Raw genomic sequence first — 19,648 nt, 5'->3', positions numbered from 1 at the left:
GTGTTGGAAATTAGGAGTATATAATATTAGGGAATAGGGAGAGTTTCCTCACAAAAACAAAATACTCCGTATTTAATAGTATATTGTATTTTATTCTATCTCTTTTTTAGTTTCTCTTCAAATTATTCTCAATTTGATAGTAAAAAATATTTTTATTTGAATATCATCTTCAATATATATGGAGAGAGAGGCCATGGGATTGGAAGATATGGCCATTGACGAAGATCCTACCATTAAATTAATCAACCTTCTGGTTCAAGTTTCCTTCTATCTGGACCCACTTTGTGAGACTTGCATATCATACGATGAATTAAAACTCAAGACTTGGGTATCTTTGAAAGAAAAAAACATAAGAATTATGGATGTTTTTCATTGATTACAAATGACTAATTAGAATGGACTTCGTTGGTAGGGTCCTCCTAACATAATAACACTAAAATTAGGATATCATGTACTCTCCATTTGTTGGCAATTGAAACTAAAAATATAACATATAACTGTCCCACATCGGTGTCAAGATAAAACTGAAACTAGTATATAAGTCTCATGGGCCCCTCCTCCTATGACCAATTGGTTTTAGGATGGAACCCATGGATTTCTATCATGGCATCAGAGCAGGCGATTCTGAGAGCTCAGAATCAGAATCATCATCGCTCGTAAACCCTTTCTCGAACCCTCGGCCAAACACAATCATGTCAGATAACGAAGAAGAAATCACTGGCGGCCATAACACATCCGAAGCGGATGAGTTTGCACGCCTCTTCTCAAACTTTATGCGCAACAGTTTTGCGCATAATCAAATAACCGAAACCAAGCCAAAAACAACCACATACAAAACCGATTCTCAACCCTTGACGATAGGGTTCAAGCTCAACGGAGATAATTATCCGGTATGGTCCATCGTTATGTACAATTCAATCAGCGGCCGGGGGATGATTTCTCACATCACTGGAGTCCCATCCCCACCGCCGAGGATAGATCCATCGTTTCCACAGTGGCAGGAAGCCGACCACTGTGTGTTTACATGGCTGGTCCTGAATATCGAAACCAAGCTGGTTAGTCGGGTGGCTCAACAGCCCACCGCAAAGCACATATGGGATAGCTTGGCGGTAACTTATGCGAGCGGCGGAGATAGGTTACAAGTGTACGATCTCCACCGTAGGGCGAGCACATTGAAGCAGGGGAGCAGCACGCTAGAGGAGGAAATTCCATACTCGGCAGATGAAGCCACGAAACACAAACATTGGAGGGAAGCTATGCAAAAAGAGATTGATGCTTTACTCCGAAATCAAACTTGGGAGAAGTGTATGCTACCTGAAGGGAAGAAACCAGTTGGGTGCAGATGGGTATTCACAATCAAAAGGAGACCTGATGGATCGATTGAGCGATATAAAGCCCGACTAGTGGCAAAAGGATATACCCAGACATATGGGGTAGACTACTCAGAGACATTCTCCCCAGTAGCCAAGATGGATACTGTTCGAGTTCTTCTGTCGATTGCAGCCAACCGAGACTGGCCACTATATCAATTCGACGTCACAAATGCCTTCCTTCACGGTGAACTGAAAAAGGAGATTTACATGGAGGCACCGCCTGGTTTTTCAAGTGAGTTTAAGATAGGAGAAGGATGTAGATTGAAGAAGACCTTGTATGGTCTAAAACAGTCTCCAAGAGTCTGGTTTGGAAGGTTTTCCGATGCAATGAAGAGTTATGGATACCAACAGAGTAACTCAGATCATACCTTGTTCTTAAAGAAGCGAGGAGGGAAGATTACTTGTCTTATAGTGTATGTTGACGACATGATTATTACAGGCGATGATGGAGAGGAAATCAAGAACTTGAAGGAGAATCTCTTCAAGGAATTCGAAATGAAGGACTTGGGCAATCTTAAGTATTTTCTGGGTATTGAAGTTCTTCGATCACCACGAGGAATATTTTTGAGGCAGAAAAAGTACATCTTAGACATTCTGGCAGAGACGGGTCTACTTGAGTGCAAACCAGCTGATACACCGATCATGGTGAACCATGGATTGCAAATACGAGAAGGAGCTGAGCCAGCAGACCGTGAACGATATCAACGTCTAGTTGGGAAACTCATCTATCTTTCCCACACGAGACCTGATATTGCCTATGCTGTAGGAGTTGTAAGTCAATTCATGCACCAACCTCAGACTGAGCATTTGGAAGCAGCGCTGCGGATAGTCAGATATCTGAAGGGGACAGTTGGACATGGAGTAGTGTTCAAGAAAAATGGAAACTTAGAGGTACATGGATATACGGATGCTGACTGGGCAGGCAATCCAGTGGATAGAAGGTCCACTTCAGGGTACTTCACATTTGTTGGAGGAAATCTGGTAACATGGAAGAGCAAGAAACAGAAAGTGGTTGCATTGTCAAGTGCAGAAGCAGAGTTCAGAGGAATCAAAAGTGGTTTGACCGAGATTTTGTGGTTGAGAAAACTACTAACGGAGATCAATCTCCCTCCAGGAAGATGCCAACTATACTGTGATAACAAAGCTGCGATAAGTATTTCAGAAAATCCAGTTCAGCATGACAGAACAAAGCATGTGGAGGTAGATAGGCATTTTATCAAGGAGAAGATTGAAACTGGCATTGTTGAGTTGCCGTTTGTACGCTCGGAAGATCAGTTGGCTGATATATTGACAAAGGCAGTTAGCTCACGAAGCTTCGAAGGAGTTCTCGGCAAATTGAGTATCGGCGATCCCATTACTCAATTTGAAGGGGAGTGTTAAAGAAGGAAGAAATCAATTAGTCAAGAAATCAGCAATTCCCTAAATTAGGGATTGTGGCAATATTCTATGTAGAGTGATTTATTCTCATTTATTCCTTACCATGTAAACAATGTAGAAACCCTATTTAAAGGGGACGTATGACAGTAATGAATATCATCAAGCACTACACCAAAAACCTTCTTTACTAGCCATTTAACATGGTATCAGAGCGGGTCGCCGATTGTGGGTCATATTTAACTGATCCAGCAGTATATCTGGGCTGAAACTGAAAAAAATGACTGACCCAGCAGTATAACTGGGCTGAAAATTTGGGCCAAGTGGTCCCAACCGATCGAAAAAAATTGGACCGATTGTCCAATCGATTAGGAAAAAAAAGTCCAACCCCTCCAAGGTGAACCTTGAAGGGTTTGAGGGAGGGTGTTGGCAATTGAAACTAAAAATATAACATATAACTGTCCCACATCGGTGTCAAGATAAAACTGAAACTAGTATATAAGTCTCATGGGCCCCTCCTCCTATGACCAATTGGTTTTAGGATGGAACCCATGGATTTCTATCACCATTAACAAATAATTCTATTTCATTAATAACACTAAAACTAAGCTAAACTTACAGATTTCAAAACTAGAGACAAAAATGAATCAAGCGAACCAACATCACAAAAACAATAGTCTTTTTCATCTAAAATGTAACTTAAATCTTTTTTACAAGAGAAACAAGTCAAATACTCCATATGAGTTTTAACAAGAAAAGCCTCTATACAACTGAGTCAGGCATCAGTCTAAACTTTGCATGGCTAAATACGGGTGTACCCTTTTCTCTGTATTGGTTCGCCTCCCACCCCGGTCCGCCTAATGTAGGACTTATGATTAATGGAAAGGCATCTCCTCAAGGTCCGCGTCCTCTGCCACCCCATGATGTGGCTGTAGATCCCCGGGAAGAGGAAGCAGAGGAGGACCATCAGCAACATCATCACGCATATCACCACCACGTTGTAGAATCCATCCTTCAGCTCGGGGTCATCCTGGCCCGTCCATGGCACCCCGCCCACGTTCATCCCAAACACTAGAAAACAAATCCAATCAACAACACCATATGAATTCGTTCTCAACCAACTTCAGTGGTGGATTAAAATCTATCATACCTCCAGTTATTATTGAGAGAGGCAGGAATATAATGGAGAGGAAGGACAGGTAGTATAGTTTCTTGTTTATCTGCTCTGACTGCCAACTGTCGAGTCCAGCCTGCAACGCTGAGACCCGGTTAGCTATGAACCTCACGTTCTCCTTGAGGCTCCTTATGAGGGCAATAAGCTCCTCCAACGCGATAATGTCCTCATACGTGAACCAGTCCTTTGATGAGCACTTCTCCTTCACCCGAGGGAACACTTGCTCACTATGCGCGATCACCTGCAGCCCCACTCCACGCCATCAGAATTCATTGTTAGAAGACTTACAACATCAACTCATCAAGAAAAGAGTCAAGTTTCCCAAAATGGTTATTACTAAGGCTTATGTAACTAGCCTTGCACTTAACAAGACAATATGCCTTTTCATTACACGATAGCATTCTCCTTTAAACGAAAGACAATACAATGTAGTCTTTCAAGTTTCGCGAAATGGTTATTGCTTAGGCTTGCACTTAATGAGACAATATGCGTTCTCATTACACGATAGATGGCAATTTGCATCCTCCTATAAATGAAAGGCTAAATAATGTTCCTGAATCGATCAAGCCAATACAATGTAGTCTTTCACGTTTCATCGTTCTTTCAATACAATATCCATATTTTCCAACATTTATCACTCAAGCATTGCTTCAAAACACACTTGTTTTTACCTGCAACAGCCTCTGCAGATCAAGATGCATTTTTGGGAACTTCTTGTCATCAATCATCTGTTGCTTCGAGTCGAATCCACCTAAACCAAACCAAACCAAACCAAACCAAATCAAACCAAACAACGAACCTAGCATAACTTATCACAACAACACACACCTACCTCTGTCTAGCTCAAACTCTACAGAGTCAAGCTCGATCTCGAGCTTGGTCACTGTGTCCTGAAGATGATCAACATGCGTGTCGATTATATGCACAACAAGATTAGACACAGATCTAGGAACCGGATTGTCAGCCTCCTCCGAGTGATTCATAGTGAGCAAGAAATCCAGAACATGCTCCCTAATCACCATAGCCCCCTTACTACTAACACCATCACCACCATAATCAGAGCTCTCCACAGCAGGAATCTCATACAGCAGAGACTCATTAGCAGGGGAGAATCCCAATCTAGGCACCCTCCCTAACGAGACCGTGATCACCGAGTGCTCAGTAACCCTAGCTGCGATCCTGAATGTGAAATTGCTCGAAGGGGGGCCGGGGGAGTTGACGCGGAAGACGAGGGCGCCGTCGACGTGGCCGCAGAAGGGGCCGTTGCTGGCGAGGGAGAGGATGTCTTGGAGCTTCAATGGAGGGCAAAGGACGTCAATTAGGTATTGGGCTAATTGGGAGAGCTTTTGCTTGCCTTTGGGGAGCTCGACGTGGTACCAGCAGAATTCCCTGCCTTTGCCCTCTTTGAGGCTCCATTCCTGATTGTAGTAGTTGCCGTCTCCGTCGAAGATGTAGGCCTTGCGCCGCACAGGGTGCTGGGAGGAGTAGAGGTGGTTATCTCGGTAGCTTCGTGGCTGTGAGGATTCGCTGTCGACGTCCTCTGCGGAAGCTGCGCCGGCGTCGTTTTGTTCGATTTCGTTCATCTCCATTTTTGTGTTCCGATCAAATCAACCCCATTTTGTCAATTTCTGTACCGAAATGGTGATGAAATTATTGTAATTTCGTCGCCGCACATTGTCAAAATCAATATCAACGTGATTTTTGTTTACAATATTCTTTCAATCTGTTGAATGCGAAGGGAGAATGCACATGTGACTCACCGTAAAAAATTAGCCGGGAATGAGGAAAAATTCAATCTTGAAAAGTTTTAGCGTCGTCAAATGGCAAAAGGAAGGGAAAAAATGAGGGGAGGTTGAAGATAATCGTTAGACGGTTTTAAAATAATAAAATTGAAATGATGCCATAGTAGAATCATTGTGGAGAATAGTGACATGAGATGCTTGTGAGGAATTTTCTAACAGAATCTTCCTAAAAATCTGCAGAATTAAATCTGTGCTGCAAACAAATTAAATTGTTCCCTTGCATGCACCATGCAGGGATATCAATCTTATTGTAAATTTTATTTTGTCATTTAAAAATGGAGTCATGAGTTTGAGTACTTCCGCATTTGACACAAATTTAATGCTTTAGGTAACATGTAAGTATAAAATTTACGAATTATTTAAATTTAAGTTTTTTCAGAAAATTTTCATTATGAGTTTCATGGAATATCGTTGGATAAAAAAATTAAAATTTTAAGAAAGAAACAAAATAGTACAGTAGTACTAATGAATAATGATTGAAAACTATTGTTATTGTTGAAATAATTACGGACAAAACAGTTGGAAGTATTTGTACTACTCTTATAAAGTGGAGTACTATTATGAGTTATTTTCTGCTTGTTTTAATTAAAAAAATAAATTATCGAAGATCAAGTATGCGTATTTGAGTGATATTTCTATTCTCTCAATCTTAAACTAATTGTGTCATTTTTTTTCATAAAAATAACATTAATATTTAATAAATTAAATAAAGAAAGATTAAAGTAAAAAAAAAGAGTTAATTATAAAATCTCCAAGTGGTTGACTCCGGAGGCTCACAAAAACACCGGAAGCACTGAATCCAAAACCGCTTGTTACAGCTATTTAAATAAAAAAAAAACTCGGTACGTAGTTCATGGGGCTAGATATTTTCTTCTCTCTCTTCATCTTTATATGTCTCCTGCCCACAGCATCAATCATTTCTGCCTAAAAGCTTTCTTCTCGATACTTCTCCTTTTATCTGGAAACCGCGATTGCGCATCGAGATCTCCGTATCGCCATCGCCAACAGCAGGTGATTCTCTTTTCCTTTCTTCTTTCGCAGCTTCAAAGGTCTTTTATTCTCTCTTCGGTTGCCTCTACTTTGCCTTTCGCGATTTTGTGTTGTTCATATGATTCTGGCGATTTGATCGGATGACATACTTGCCTTTGTACTGTTCTGGCTTTCTTCCTTCTGTCTGGCTTATGTTGGACGCACATGCATTACATTATGTTGTTTTCAGCTAGTTTTTGTTGTGAGAAGTTAATCGCACGTTTTCTTCTATTTTTGTGTAGTGGAGTAATATCTATGTGATGTTCTCGTCATAGCAAATGATCCTTTGTTTTTCGTTTTGGTTTCTCTTTAATTAGGTGTTTTTGATTTGTTTGAGTATTGTTTCTGGTGTTAATTTAATCTACTTTGTATTTGATATCCAGCTGATTATGAGGTTTTTGAAGCCAAAGTCTACTGTTCCAGAATCTATCAGGTGAAGAGAGTACAATATTGATTCTCTAGATTCGTAGTTTTAATTGATGGTTGATTTTTTAATTTCAGTTCTGGTATTGTTCCTTCCTTGATACCAAGCTGGATATATAATTATTGAAGCTATGTTGACTGTTTCCACTATACATAAGGTACAATTTACAAAGCATTTTTCTTGTGCTTCGTGTTTTTGTGAATCATAGTTTTGATCATCAAGTTCACAAGAAACGTTTGTTTTCAACTTTTCCACATGTCTTCAGCTTCTCGTGGTTATGCGTAGTTCAATTACTATGAAATTTTTATGTGTCATCTGCATATCTTTGTCTTCTGATCGAACTTTGCTTGTTTTCAGTTTTCACCTAGGATTATGTTGCTGGCACTTGATGATTCTAATAACATAAATGGCTAGTTTAAAGGTGTTAAAACTATTTCTATAATTATTTATGTTAGACTTGCTAATCTTATTCTTTATGTTTGAAGAAGGAAGCCTAGAGTTTTTCTTAGCTTGTTACTTGATAAACCTTATAGATAGATATGGAGTAAGAAAAGTAATATCTGTTAGCATTGATGTTGGCCTCTTTCCTTTGTGTTTGTTGGAGTACTAAATTTATATAATTTGCTTGATGTCCGTTGTTAACTTGTTGTAACAGTATTCGATTCTAACAACCTGTTAAAGTAAGCTCAGAAGTGTGGTATTTGCATCTACATTTCGTAGTTATCTGCATCCTTCAATATGAGGGAGGTCCTGATATTTGTCCATATCATTGTGGTGCTAGTAGACAATGGAGACAAAATTGCCTCGAGGGTGGAATAGAATATTGGTGTCTTGGTGATCCATAATGAAACTCATTCATCGCTTATAAATCCTCTTGTTATTGCTTTGGAATATGCACTTGCCCAAGGTTGATTTTGGATGGTAGCCAAAAAAATTATAATTAAAGTCGTATAGATTTAACCCAAATCATTGAAAAACTAGCTTGAAATGAGTGTTTTGAGTTCAAAGCCATATACATCCGTAACAACTACCAGTGGATCTCCTACTTTGGAGTTAAAAATATTATCCTTGTGTCATTTGTTTCAGTCACAACCTTGTTATATTTATCAATGACTTGCAACATGTCAACTTCTGCTCTTTTTTGCACTTTTATTAGACTAAATTGGTGAACAGATGAACTGGTAATAGATATATAGTATGTAATCACCGGCTTCTGGTTCTTTACCTATAATGAGCTTTATGTGCACTTGCTAAGTGCAAGAGTTTTGATGTTTTACTTTATTGGTTTCCGTAGTAGGTAATGGTCAACTGTCAAGGTCACGAGCAACATAGTGTAGCTTGTCTGTTTACATTTTTTGAAGGTTTGGTGATGAATCTACTATTTGCCTCTGTAGTGAAGTGATATGCTGATTTGGAAATGAGGTTGATACCACCTGACACTCGGTCTTAGTGACACAAGCTAGAAGAAAGGACCTCATATACTTCATGTCATGAAAAGCATCCACACATTGCAGTGTATAAGTAAGAAATGAAATTTCATGGTAAGTTGTTAAGTTTGTGCAGGATCTGTGGTTTTAGTTTGTTGCTTGCCATTAATGGAAAATAAATTACTTCTAGAAACATGGTTTGATGAACTTGTCCTTTTCTTTATCTTCCCCAGCCCCAATAAATGGCGATTTTAATATTCACGTTTACTGAAGTATCAATTTTGGACATTGTCTCCAGTGAGCATTAGTAGGGACTACAGCTGGCGACATCAATTACCACAATATTAGCTTGAGCTAACCTTAAACACTCATTGCTTCTGCCTTCAGCCATCATTACAATAATCATGAGACTATGTACATAAAAATCTCTAGTCTTCACACATTTAACGAACATGATGACCATCCGTTTCAGACGCTTATTGTCAACCACAAAGTTTCTAGTTCATCGGAGCCATTCACTCTAGGGATTGTAGGATAACTTGACATAGAACTGCTAAACACATTTTCTGTGCTACCAACGTGTTATTGCTGCAGTTGAAGCCTGTGAATTTTATGGTCATTTGATAAGATTGACAAGTGCTGAAACCATTCTTAGTGGTTGATATATGCATATGTGGATTAGGGATAAATAGAGCTAACCCCAAATTCATCGCATCTTTTGGTGCACCATCTGTTTGCTTTTGTGGCTGGCTCAGCTCAAGATTTATTATAGGTAAAAAAGAATATCCATCACTGATGCCATGTATATTGTGGGATACCCCGTTTTCTTCACTTGTTCCTCCCGGCCCATGAACCTGTATCAGAATGTGCTTTAATTGTGACTCATTATACTTCTACAGTTGACTGTTGGGTGTAGTTTTTGTTCATCATACAATTTAGAGTCTTAGTCTTAGTTGTTGTCTGCCAAAAATACCTTTTTCCGCAATTCCTCATTCTCCTTGACAACAAGATTCATCTTCTTGTGAAGTTCCATATTCTCTTGATGAATGACATTTCCCTGTAACCAAGATTAATGATGCTATCCCCAATTCTAAACATGAACATATAATAGACACTCTAGCTTGTTAATTATCTAAAAGTGGACCTTCTGATTCAAGTCGTTGATCTGAGTAGTCAGAGTTTGCTCCTGCTTGAGATGAATTTATGAAAACAGAAACTTATTTGAGAATTTGTCCATATAGTTACACTAGACATGATTTTCACTTGCCTTTTTCACACGTACACCTTTCAAGCTCGTTTCTAGTTGATTTTCCAGATTTTGGAGGTCTCTGATGTTCATTCCAGCAAGTTCCTCTCCCAAAAGCTTCCTGCAACCACAACAGAAGAGGCAACTCATTTGAGATGAAAGATGAGAGGTATAACAATTTTTTAGGAGCACATGTGCCTATTTTAGTCCTACTAACTGAATTTCATTGTACATACGCCTCTTCTACGTACTCCCTCTGACCCATGTTACTTGCACTTTTCTATTTCGGCTCGTCCCAGACTACTTACACTATTTATATTTTAAGTAAGAATTTTGGTATTTAATTAATATATTATAGTCAATTGAGTATTCTATTGTTAAGTGATTTCTCATTACACTTAAAATACTAATTTAATTTCACTAAAAAATCAATCTTAAATTAACGACCTAAAATGAATAAGTGTGAGTAATATGGGCCAGGGGGAGTATCTTTTATATCACGGTGCATTTCATGTATACACATTTGTAATGTATTTTCTGTGTCTCAAGTTCCTATAACAATATGTGCATATGCGTATTCATCTTCCACGCGTTTACTGCATTTTCTGTCTTGAGTTTATATAACAGGACGCACTTTGCAGAATTATTACTGCATCATACACGCCATGTACAAGGCAATTGCTAAGAATAAACTGCAGATACTTTAAACCCCTGTGCATGGAGCAGTATATATAATATATGTTCTACAATATCATCTGCCTTTCCGTTACCAATAATTTCTTTTTATTATCTCTTTAGTCTTTTATAGCTCTCCACCAGCAATAACTTAGTTTCAATCAAATTACTATGCTGAACTTTGATTGGCAGAGAATACCAATCAAATTACTACTATGCATAACACATCTAGTGGGAATACCTATGGCTTTCTTGCAAATACTGTAGTTGTTGCCTCAAGTTTTCCGCTTCCCTTTGCCATACCTATCCAAAATTGACAAAGCAAAAAATTAGGCCATACTTACCTCCAAGATATCACGGTCTACCAATCAAAATGCTACAAAAATTCAACTACCCTATCATGAATATCACATTAGTTGGAGCTATCTTGTTCTGTCATCATAATTTGTGCTAGATGCATTTACTGTACTGTTTGGTTGTTAATATAACAGAGATTATCATTGTTTATATTTATCTTGCTTTTCCTATTGAATTCTATAATCTTTACATTGTCACTCCTCTAAGAAAGAGGAGTGCAACCTAGCAGGTTTTGGAATGTGGAACATTGGGAAAAACTTTTTCATCCCCTTACATTTTCCAATTTAAAATCTTTAACACCACTACATGGATTTTGGAAACCTGTGTTTTATGTGGATCGTGGTGAATTGTGATGTCTGCAGCTAGGAATGGTCTTTCAATGGTGCAGGGGGAAGAAGTAGAAGCCTAGACACTCAATATAGTAAAGCTTCTTCTGGAAGGGGGTAGTAACATCTGAAGATGGCCATTCATTAATCATGAGAATGTGCTTCCTAATGCTCGAATAGGGAAATAACTGCAGGTAAATCGTCATATAACCTGAGAGCTAGGATCTGATAACGACTTGGCTTAATAGTAGAGCTTGTCTAGTGAATCCAGGTAGGCAGGTGGGATGAATGCAAGTCTGTAGAAGGAGAAACTGATGACTAGCTTCGGTGATGCAGTCTCAGATTCTCATTATATCTAATTACCACCAGGTTAGGTCAGATTCTCATATTATGTTTTCCCTCCTCAAACTCGAGATCTCAGTGTTCGCTAAAGCATGTTAAACATTTATACTGAAATACGGAGTATAAACTTTAAACATAATGCACCCCTTTGATCTATAGAATTTAGCATATCCCAAATTCTAATCAACAAATTAAGTAGAACTATGTAGTAACTACGTCTGAAGTATTGATCAAAACTTCTCTCATCTAGCCAGTAAAAAGAGTGTGCATAAAGTTGATAAAATATAAACAAAATCACTTATGATAGTTTTTTTGATGGTCAGGGACTCAGGGTCCATATAATATTATCTGAGTCTCTACATCTAGTGGCATATTTGTTGTTTTGGTGGTGTTGCTTGTGTTTGAATTCAAATTGAGACATGGTACAAGACTCCACAGGTTAAAAAAAATATGATAAAACTATATAGTAGCTGGTTGTTTTATATGACGACATATGAAAAATTATATAAATGTGGTTTTCAGTAATGAACTATGCTCCTTTTTGTCTTCTCATTCCAGTGAGTGTTAATGTAAAACATTAGCAAGAAACAATGATTAAAAAAAACAATCTATTGAATCACGAAGAATGTGTCGTTTTTGGTCTTTCTAGTAGTATATTGCAAAATTTAAATGACAAATCATCTAGTTTCAAGAAAACTTGGTTTTTCTAGTATATTGCAAAATTCAAATGACAATTCATTTAGTTTCAAGAAAACTTAATGGCCGTTGGTAGGATGACATGCAAGTTAAAGAGAGATGAATAAGTAGAGTGGAGAGGAATTTATTATTTAGTTTCTTAGGATCAAAACATAATTTGTTTAATCATCATCCACGTTTGACACATTAATGTGTGTGCTACTATTCATTCACAACGTCAACATTTTACATGCATGCGCTAACTCTGCATTGCATTTGTTATTTGAAACTTCATGATTTGTTGTTTAAATGTTGAAAGATATGGGATAGACCATAAGTTCATCTAATTTTGTGATTTTTAAAAATAATTAACTTAAAATATTGCAAAATGGTGTGTTTTTTTAGTTTAGCTTATTATCAGATTTTCAGGATCTAAAAAAATACAGGTAGGCACATATACACAAATGTAAGTACTACTACAGTTTATAATCAAATTCTAAAGATGTTATGTGAGATAAGAAGTACATTGATATATGTAAGTACTGCTACAGTTTATAATCAAATTCTAAAGATGTTATGTGAGATAAGAAGTACATTGATATATGAGTTACTTGCATTAAACTTTACTACTACAATAAATCTAACAAATTTGAGATACAAGTCCCCTATCCCATACAAGCGACTTGACGGAGAACTTTAGGTGGTATTCAGTTTCCTAGATAAATAATATCATGATATAATCTATGAGTAAGTTGTGAAATTATTTTAGTTATAGAGATTAGCTATGACTGATTATTTCATGATTATTCATCTAGGATTGAATTGTGTGATTGAATCTCATGAACCAAACATTAGTTTACTGGTAAGATGTGTTTGTCCATCAGAGTGACGAAGATAAATGGGAATTATTATTATTCCTTTTTTTTAAATGCAAGGATTTTTCTATTTTTCACAAGTTTTGGATTTTTATTATAGCTCACTCATGTATATTCTTTTTCCTAAGAATTCAGTTCTAGTTTGGTTATGAGGATCAGTGCGTGGATAAATATGAATGTATTATGTATGTGTGCTTATATATCATCTAAACAAGGATTACTTTCTGTTTTGTTTCTATTTAATCAACTAAACTTGATTACAAAATTTTGCCTAATAAATTTTGCCTCTAATGTGACTCTAAGTTTGCTTTCTTCGCTTAACTATCTTTGATTTGTCGATCTTCTCTCACTGTTTCCGGGAAACTCATTAAAACTAGATTAAATGATCATTCTAAAGTATTAAATAAATAAGCTATTGAAATTGGATACACATTTTAATACATTTGGCAATAATATTTACACATCCAGAATTTGATAGGGTAATTGTTAAAGATTACCTTTATCTCTGAAGTAGGATTCATCAGATTGTAATTCTCCTCCTTGACTTTGTTGTATCGGCCAATTACAGATTTCATGCTGCTCGAATTTTGAAAATATCTTGATTATCAGTGTCCATTATGTTATCAATGCGTACATATGCATGTATACAAAGATAGAGTTGATCACATTTTAAATCGTACACGATTGACATTTGACTAAAACTGGTTTCAACCATTCATAATGCACAAAGTATCACAAAATTTTTAAAAAACATATCTTGAAGATCAACTTCTGGTGTCCAAAATATGACTCCGTTTGTCGGGTGAGAGTTTGTGGATTTCAATAAGTAATGTTTCATCTCTCTATAAAAATATTTGCTTCAATATCACAAATTTCAAGTGTGATCGTTGTTTTATTCACACAAAACTATTCATTTTACTTTGCATCTATTAATTTTAAAACATTTATTTGTAAATGAGAGGGTATTAAAATTGTGATGGAAACGGAGCAATTTCATAGAGGTGATTCATGCATTTAGTTTTATTATCAACAGTCCTGACTCCTGGTCATGTTTATTCAAATATTATTGATTTAACATATAGAATTCAATTTATTGTTTAAGATGAGAATTCAATGAGTTGCAAAACAATTTCATTATTATCAATTCGACACAAGATGTTTATGAACTTAACTGAGAGAATCATTGCAAACGTTGTGAATAAAGGCTCTATATAGAGCCATGCAATTAGTTTAGGGATAAATTATACAGTGACGACCTAGCATGGGCAAAAACTATCAAGTATTGAATATTAATTAAGAAACAAATCATCTTGTCACTTTTATAGTAGAATTTTCCTTCTAATATTGCACTTATTTCTTAAAAGTGGCTAGATGATTTTTTATGTACATCAAGTTTAATTAGGTTTTTCATCTTTCTCTCACCAACCAAATATGGGGGCACAAGACCGTGGGTTGAATCGACCTGACCGTCTGATTCACCATTGTTTTAATGTATCAGTAATATTATGTGCACGAAACTTTTGCTTCAAAGGAAATGAGATTGTGCGCATAAAGCATAAGTTATGTAGTAGTATTAATTTCATAAATGTCACATTTTTAAAAGAAAATAATGTAAAACTTGATAGTATAGATGAAACCTTTTTTTTATAGAAAAATGACGTTGATAAAGCATGAGTAATATAAGTGATACTCCTTTTGTGCCCCGTTAAGTGTCCACATTTGAATCGGGACGAGTTTTAAAAAATATAAAGAAAAGTGGATTGAAAAAATTAGTGAAATATGAATCTCATTTATATATACTCTGAATTAGTTTTATGGAGTATTAAAATGTTAGTGAATTGAGATAGTGAAATGCGAAGTCTACTTATCATTTATGGTAAAAAGTAAAAGTAGACTCTTGATGGAGAATTAAATGATAGAAATGGCAAAATTAGACACTTAATGGGGATGAAGAGAGTAGTATAAAAAAGGGTGTGTTTCAAAACAAATAAGACTTTTCTTCAAAACAAATGAGACATTTCTTAAAAAGTAAATAAGATTTTGACTAGGTCAAACCAGGCGTGAGTTTGGGGAACGAGTAAGGTCGGGTTTCGAGGTGTGAGCCCCAACTGCCACATATATGTGACTGCCGCACGCAAGTTTTTGCAATCAAATAATATTCTCTAGCTTGATTAAAATTAGGGTTAATAATCGAATTTATTTCCGATCTTCATTAATTTTATGAATTTTATTGTAAACCTTGGAAATTAAGTACTACTGTATTAATTTTATCATCAATCCATAGTGATTTAATCAATTTTATCCCATGTTCTTTAACATACCAACTATATCAAAATATTTTCAATTTGTATCATGTAAAAGTAAATTGTTTTAATAATTCAAAATAGAAATAAAAACAAAATAATAATATTCACATATAAAATAAGTCATCTTGTGACACGTCATGTCACAATCCCACGGTTAGAGTGAGATTTCAATAATAGAAACTGAAACTGATACACTACAAGTTAAAAAGTGTGTGATAAAATTGGCGAGTTGAAAAAATTGGGATAAATTGTTACAATTATTACAGGTTAGAGACAAATTTGATAAATTAAGGTTAGAATTAAATTGATAAAAGCACTAATTGTCAGTATAGATTCAATCCCTAACCTTTAAGTCAGTAGTAAATTTTTTTCTATTATTTTGCATTTTAAACATAAACCTTTAATATCATACACCTATCTCATTCATTAAACCAAACATCCAAAATATAGTACAGACGTCTAATTTGAAGTATATTTGGACACCCTAAGGCATTTACTGGAGTAAGCACTATTATTATCACATTGTTTCTAAACCACTATAAATTGTTACAAAATATATGTACTTGTATGATTAATGATATTTTATATTTTTAACAATATTATATCTAACATGTACATTGATTAACTCTGGCGCATTATTGTATACAGATGTCCATACTTGTTTATGGTCAGATTTTTTGGACCGAGTTTAAAATATTGCATGAACTTCAAAAGCATCAAAAATACAGCAGCAGTTTCGATGTTTGGTAAGAAAAGTTAAAACGAATAAAAAATGCAAAAAAAAATATGACTATCATCTTCTTGTCATTCTCAGCTCCTCATTCCCAAATTTCACCCTCCTCCAAGCCCTAATAATTCTCTAATTGCATCACAGTTTTACGAGCACTCAAATAATTTAGATTATTTTTTTCTGATTCATCAGATCATTCAAAAATAATTGTGCCCTAGTATGTCTTTACGTGGTTATAGTTGCCAAATGTAAGAAAACTCGTTTTTATTATATACTACTACTGTATGATTGTAGAAAATAGTGAGAACAGTATAGTGATATTATACAAAACCAAATTTGAACAAGTAAATGCAATTACTATAGTATTATACAAGTAGGGGTGTATTAGGGTCCTCACAGCTCTTTAGTATCAAACATAGCACAAATCACAGCTCTTAGATTCTTGGATTGGATGGTTGTGATAAGCTACATTATCAGCCTAAGATGGTACATTATTAGTCGAGCTACATTATTATATTGAAATGATACATTATTTTACTAAAATAGTACATTATTAGCTAAGTTACATTATTAGACTAATAATCTATATTACTAGATGACACGTGGCATTAATCTAACCGTTAGATCACAAGATCAAATGGACTGCAAGTGTTTTAATTTTGAACACTATTTAGCTTATGAATCTGAATTCATCCCTATACTAGTATAACTTAAGCAAATAACACCAATTTCGGTATATGTGTTGGATATACAAAAATAAAAGTTTAATATGAGTATGAATTAGAAGACCAAATTATCGAATTATCACAACACACATACACGCACATATATAAGTAGTACTACTATAGTACTATACAACTAAAAGATTTTCTCCTTTTTGAACGTACAAGGTTTTTCTGAAAAATGGAGTAATTAGTTTTACTAGTACTATTTTTTTCTTCTAAAAACTGCCATTAGAGTCATATCATGCAGCATCCGCTATTTTCGAGATTAATATGTTAATTAAGGGGCGTAGCCACATGGGCCTTTGGTGGGGCATTTGCCCCTCCTCAAAAATTTGTACTCCCTCCGTCCCATGTTACTTGTCTTGTTCTATTTCGGCACGTCACAAACTATTTACACTATTTCTAGTTTAAGTTAGAATTAATGTATTTAATTAATATATTAGTTTAAGTTAAGAGCTCATTTATTAAGTGGTGTCTCATTTCACTTAAAATTCTAATTTAATTACACTAAAAAAGCAATTTCAAATTTACAGCCTAAAATGAAAAGTGCTAGTAACATGGGCCAGAGGGAGTATATATACTAATATTTCTTCAAATTTGTATATCTGTTTGAATTCCTTCTTAAATGCCCCTGCTCAATTATTTAATTATTTGCTTATACATAATTTTCCCGCTCTTGATTTTAATTCTTGCCTTCGCCCATGTGTTAATTATGTATTCCAACGCATTATACATTGCAAACACATAGTACTATTTGTATAATGTATATGTGTGTGTGTGTGTCTATTTTATGAATTCCTCAATCGTTGATAAAAAGAATGATTCACAGAAATTCTAAAACATGAAAGATTACTGTAATCTGCAATCTGCATGCATGATATACTGCACCTGATGTCTCAAGAGTACTACTATAGTCTATAAGTTATAAAATCCTTCTTTTCCTCTAATTAATCTATATATTGAAAAGTACTTTAATTTATTTAATCTCACTTTATAGTTCATATGGACACACACACACACACACACACATGTATATATACGCACATCATAATATACATTCCAGATTCAGTTTTGTCATCGAAGAAAACAAGCTCACATAATCGTTTCCACGATCATCTAAAAAATAATGTATCCTGCCTAATGTTTCAGCCACAGAGTTTTGGTAGGTATAATATATAGTAAAAATAAATCGAGACATATATAATTAAAAAGGTGGAAAATATGTTTAAAATATGCAATTAATTAAAGGAGGAAAATAGTAAAACCTGGTGCTTGCAAAATCATGGAGCTTTCCGGTGCTGGAGAAGATAATCAACCCAATCTCCGCATCACAAAGGACCGATAACTCTTTTGCTTTCTTAAGCAATCCGTTCCTTCTCTTCGAGAAAGTCACTTGCCTATTCGTCGAATTATCGATCCTACGAATCACAATCTTCCCTCTCCCCATTTTCTCCTCCTCTCTGCAACCCAGAAAACCAGATACATACGAATCAGAAATTTTCCATCAAATTCGCTAATCTCTACCTTCTCAATCTGAGATTAATCGGCGATCTGAGCCTACAACCAGCCGAGATCGGAACGATCGCGGACAATCGGCCATTGATTTCTCCAACACAACAACATTTTATCAAAAAAAGTAGAGAGGGAAAAGGAAAAGAAGAGCGATAGAGAGAGAGAGAGAGAGAAAGTTGAATATAGTATATGACTTACTAATTGGAGCTTGGAGTGAAGAGGAGTAACGAAACGAAAGTGAGGGTTGTGATTTGGAGGAAGCTGGTATTGTAAGGCGTGAGGAAAGCGGTTTTGCGAAACCAAAACCGGTGTTGGAAAACAAGGAGCTGCTTAATTTAATTCGCCTATAATGTTGGGGTGGTTTTGGATAGAGAAATGAGTAATTATTAGATTAATTATCCCCAATTATGGACCAGCTTATTATAGAAAGCATAAAATTGTAATACTCGCGAAAGTGGAGGCAGTGGTTTCCTCGTACAATGAGTAGTTTTGTGAATGGTTGGGGTTGTTTAGAAATGAGTAGTTATAAATTCATCTGACTGTGTCTAGCCTATAGATCTCCGACAGGTGGCCAACCGAGATTGGGTTTTGGTGCCCCAACTTAGGTTTACTTTACTTCTTCCTATAGATATTTTTAAACGGTTAAATTGTCAAATAAATTACGAAAATAGTAAAATTTTAGTCTATCTAAGTATATTTTAAATTTAAGAGTAAACTACATAAATGATACCTCAATTTCGCACGCAAATGGTACCTGATCTTTATTTTATATCGTTTTTAGTACTCCATGACAAAAATAACCCTAGATACCAAACATGTGATTATTTTGTTATGAAGGATATTTTTGAAAATTTCAATTAAATAGGAGTACCAAACATGTGATTTTTTTTTCTTTCTTTCTTATTTTTTTTCTTCTTTAGTTTCTTCTTCTTTTTTTTCTTCATTTTCTTCTTTCTTTTTAGTATTTTATCTTCATTTCTTCTTTATTTTTTCTCCTTAGTATATGTTTCTCTATTTTTCTTTTATCTTCTTTTTCTTCTTTCTTTTTAGTGTTTTATACATACATCTAATTGTATTAATAATATAAATCAAGAATAAAACACCTAATTAAATTAACTATTTAAAATAATTAAATATATTTTATTAAATTAGTTTATAATCATTTTAGGGTTGAAACACCTAACTAAAAATATTCAACTCTTAATATCATTATGAATACAATTCACAATTTTAAATTTTTATTAAGACTATATTGATTAGTTATTAATTTAATATA

General features: G+C 35.2%; 2 protein-coding genes and 1 long non-coding RNA gene across 6 annotated transcripts; 1 reads left to right on the top strand and 2 right to left on the bottom strand.

Moving 5' to 3' along the window:
* Positions 1 to 3,517: 3,517 nt before the first annotated feature.
* LOC121741028 lies at positions 3,518 to 5,755 on the bottom strand. Its single transcript, XM_042133709.1, has 5 exons — positions 5,682 to 5,755; positions 4,754 to 5,549; positions 4,593 to 4,672; positions 3,898 to 4,162; positions 3,518 to 3,818 (listed from the first exon to the last, which is right to left on the bottom strand). The coding sequence occupies exons 2-5, from the start codon at positions 5,508 to 5,510 to the stop codon at positions 3,550 to 3,552; spliced, it is 1,371 nt and encodes a 456-aa protein (XP_041989643.1). The 5' UTR covers positions 5,511 to 5,549; positions 5,682 to 5,755; the 3' UTR covers positions 3,518 to 3,549.
* Positions 5,756 to 6,594: 839 nt separating this feature from the next.
* On the top strand, positions 6,595 to 13,337 carry LOC121741412. 4 transcript variants are annotated; one of them, XR_006037859.1, is made up of 7 exons: positions 6,595 to 6,734; positions 7,136 to 7,185; positions 7,254 to 7,333; positions 8,571 to 8,717; positions 9,919 to 10,018; positions 11,270 to 11,401; positions 11,470 to 13,337. It is a non-coding gene; the product is annotated as an uncharacterized LOC121741412 (long non-coding RNA). The 4 variants fall into 4 exon arrangements; XR_006037858.1 differs by having other exon boundaries at positions 11,244 to 11,401; positions 11,479 to 13,337; XR_006037857.1 differs by having other exon boundaries at positions 11,244 to 11,401.
* Positions 8,847 to 18,840, bottom strand: LOC121741411 (MADS-box transcription factor 23-like). Its single transcript, XM_042134145.1, has 8 exons — positions 18,571 to 18,840; positions 18,126 to 18,320; positions 13,597 to 13,675; positions 10,766 to 10,827; positions 9,871 to 9,970; positions 9,748 to 9,789; positions 9,577 to 9,660; positions 8,847 to 9,457 (listed from the first exon to the last, which is right to left on the bottom strand). Exons 2-8 carry the CDS (start codon positions 18,305 to 18,307, stop codon positions 9,119 to 9,121), a joined length of 888 nt encoding a protein of 295 aa, XP_041990079.1. The 5' UTR covers positions 18,308 to 18,320; positions 18,571 to 18,840; the 3' UTR covers positions 8,847 to 9,118.
* Between the last annotated feature and the right edge of the window lie 808 nt (positions 18,841 to 19,648).

This window comes from Salvia splendens, chromosome 7 (assembly GCF_004379255.2).
Source record: "Salvia splendens isolate huo1 chromosome 7, SspV2, whole genome shotgun sequence".
In the NCBI taxonomy this organism is placed as follows: domain Eukaryota; kingdom Viridiplantae; phylum Streptophyta; class Magnoliopsida; order Lamiales; family Lamiaceae; genus Salvia; species Salvia splendens.
Note: the sequence above shows the minus strand (reverse complement) of the source record. Positions and strands in the feature narration are given on the sequence as shown.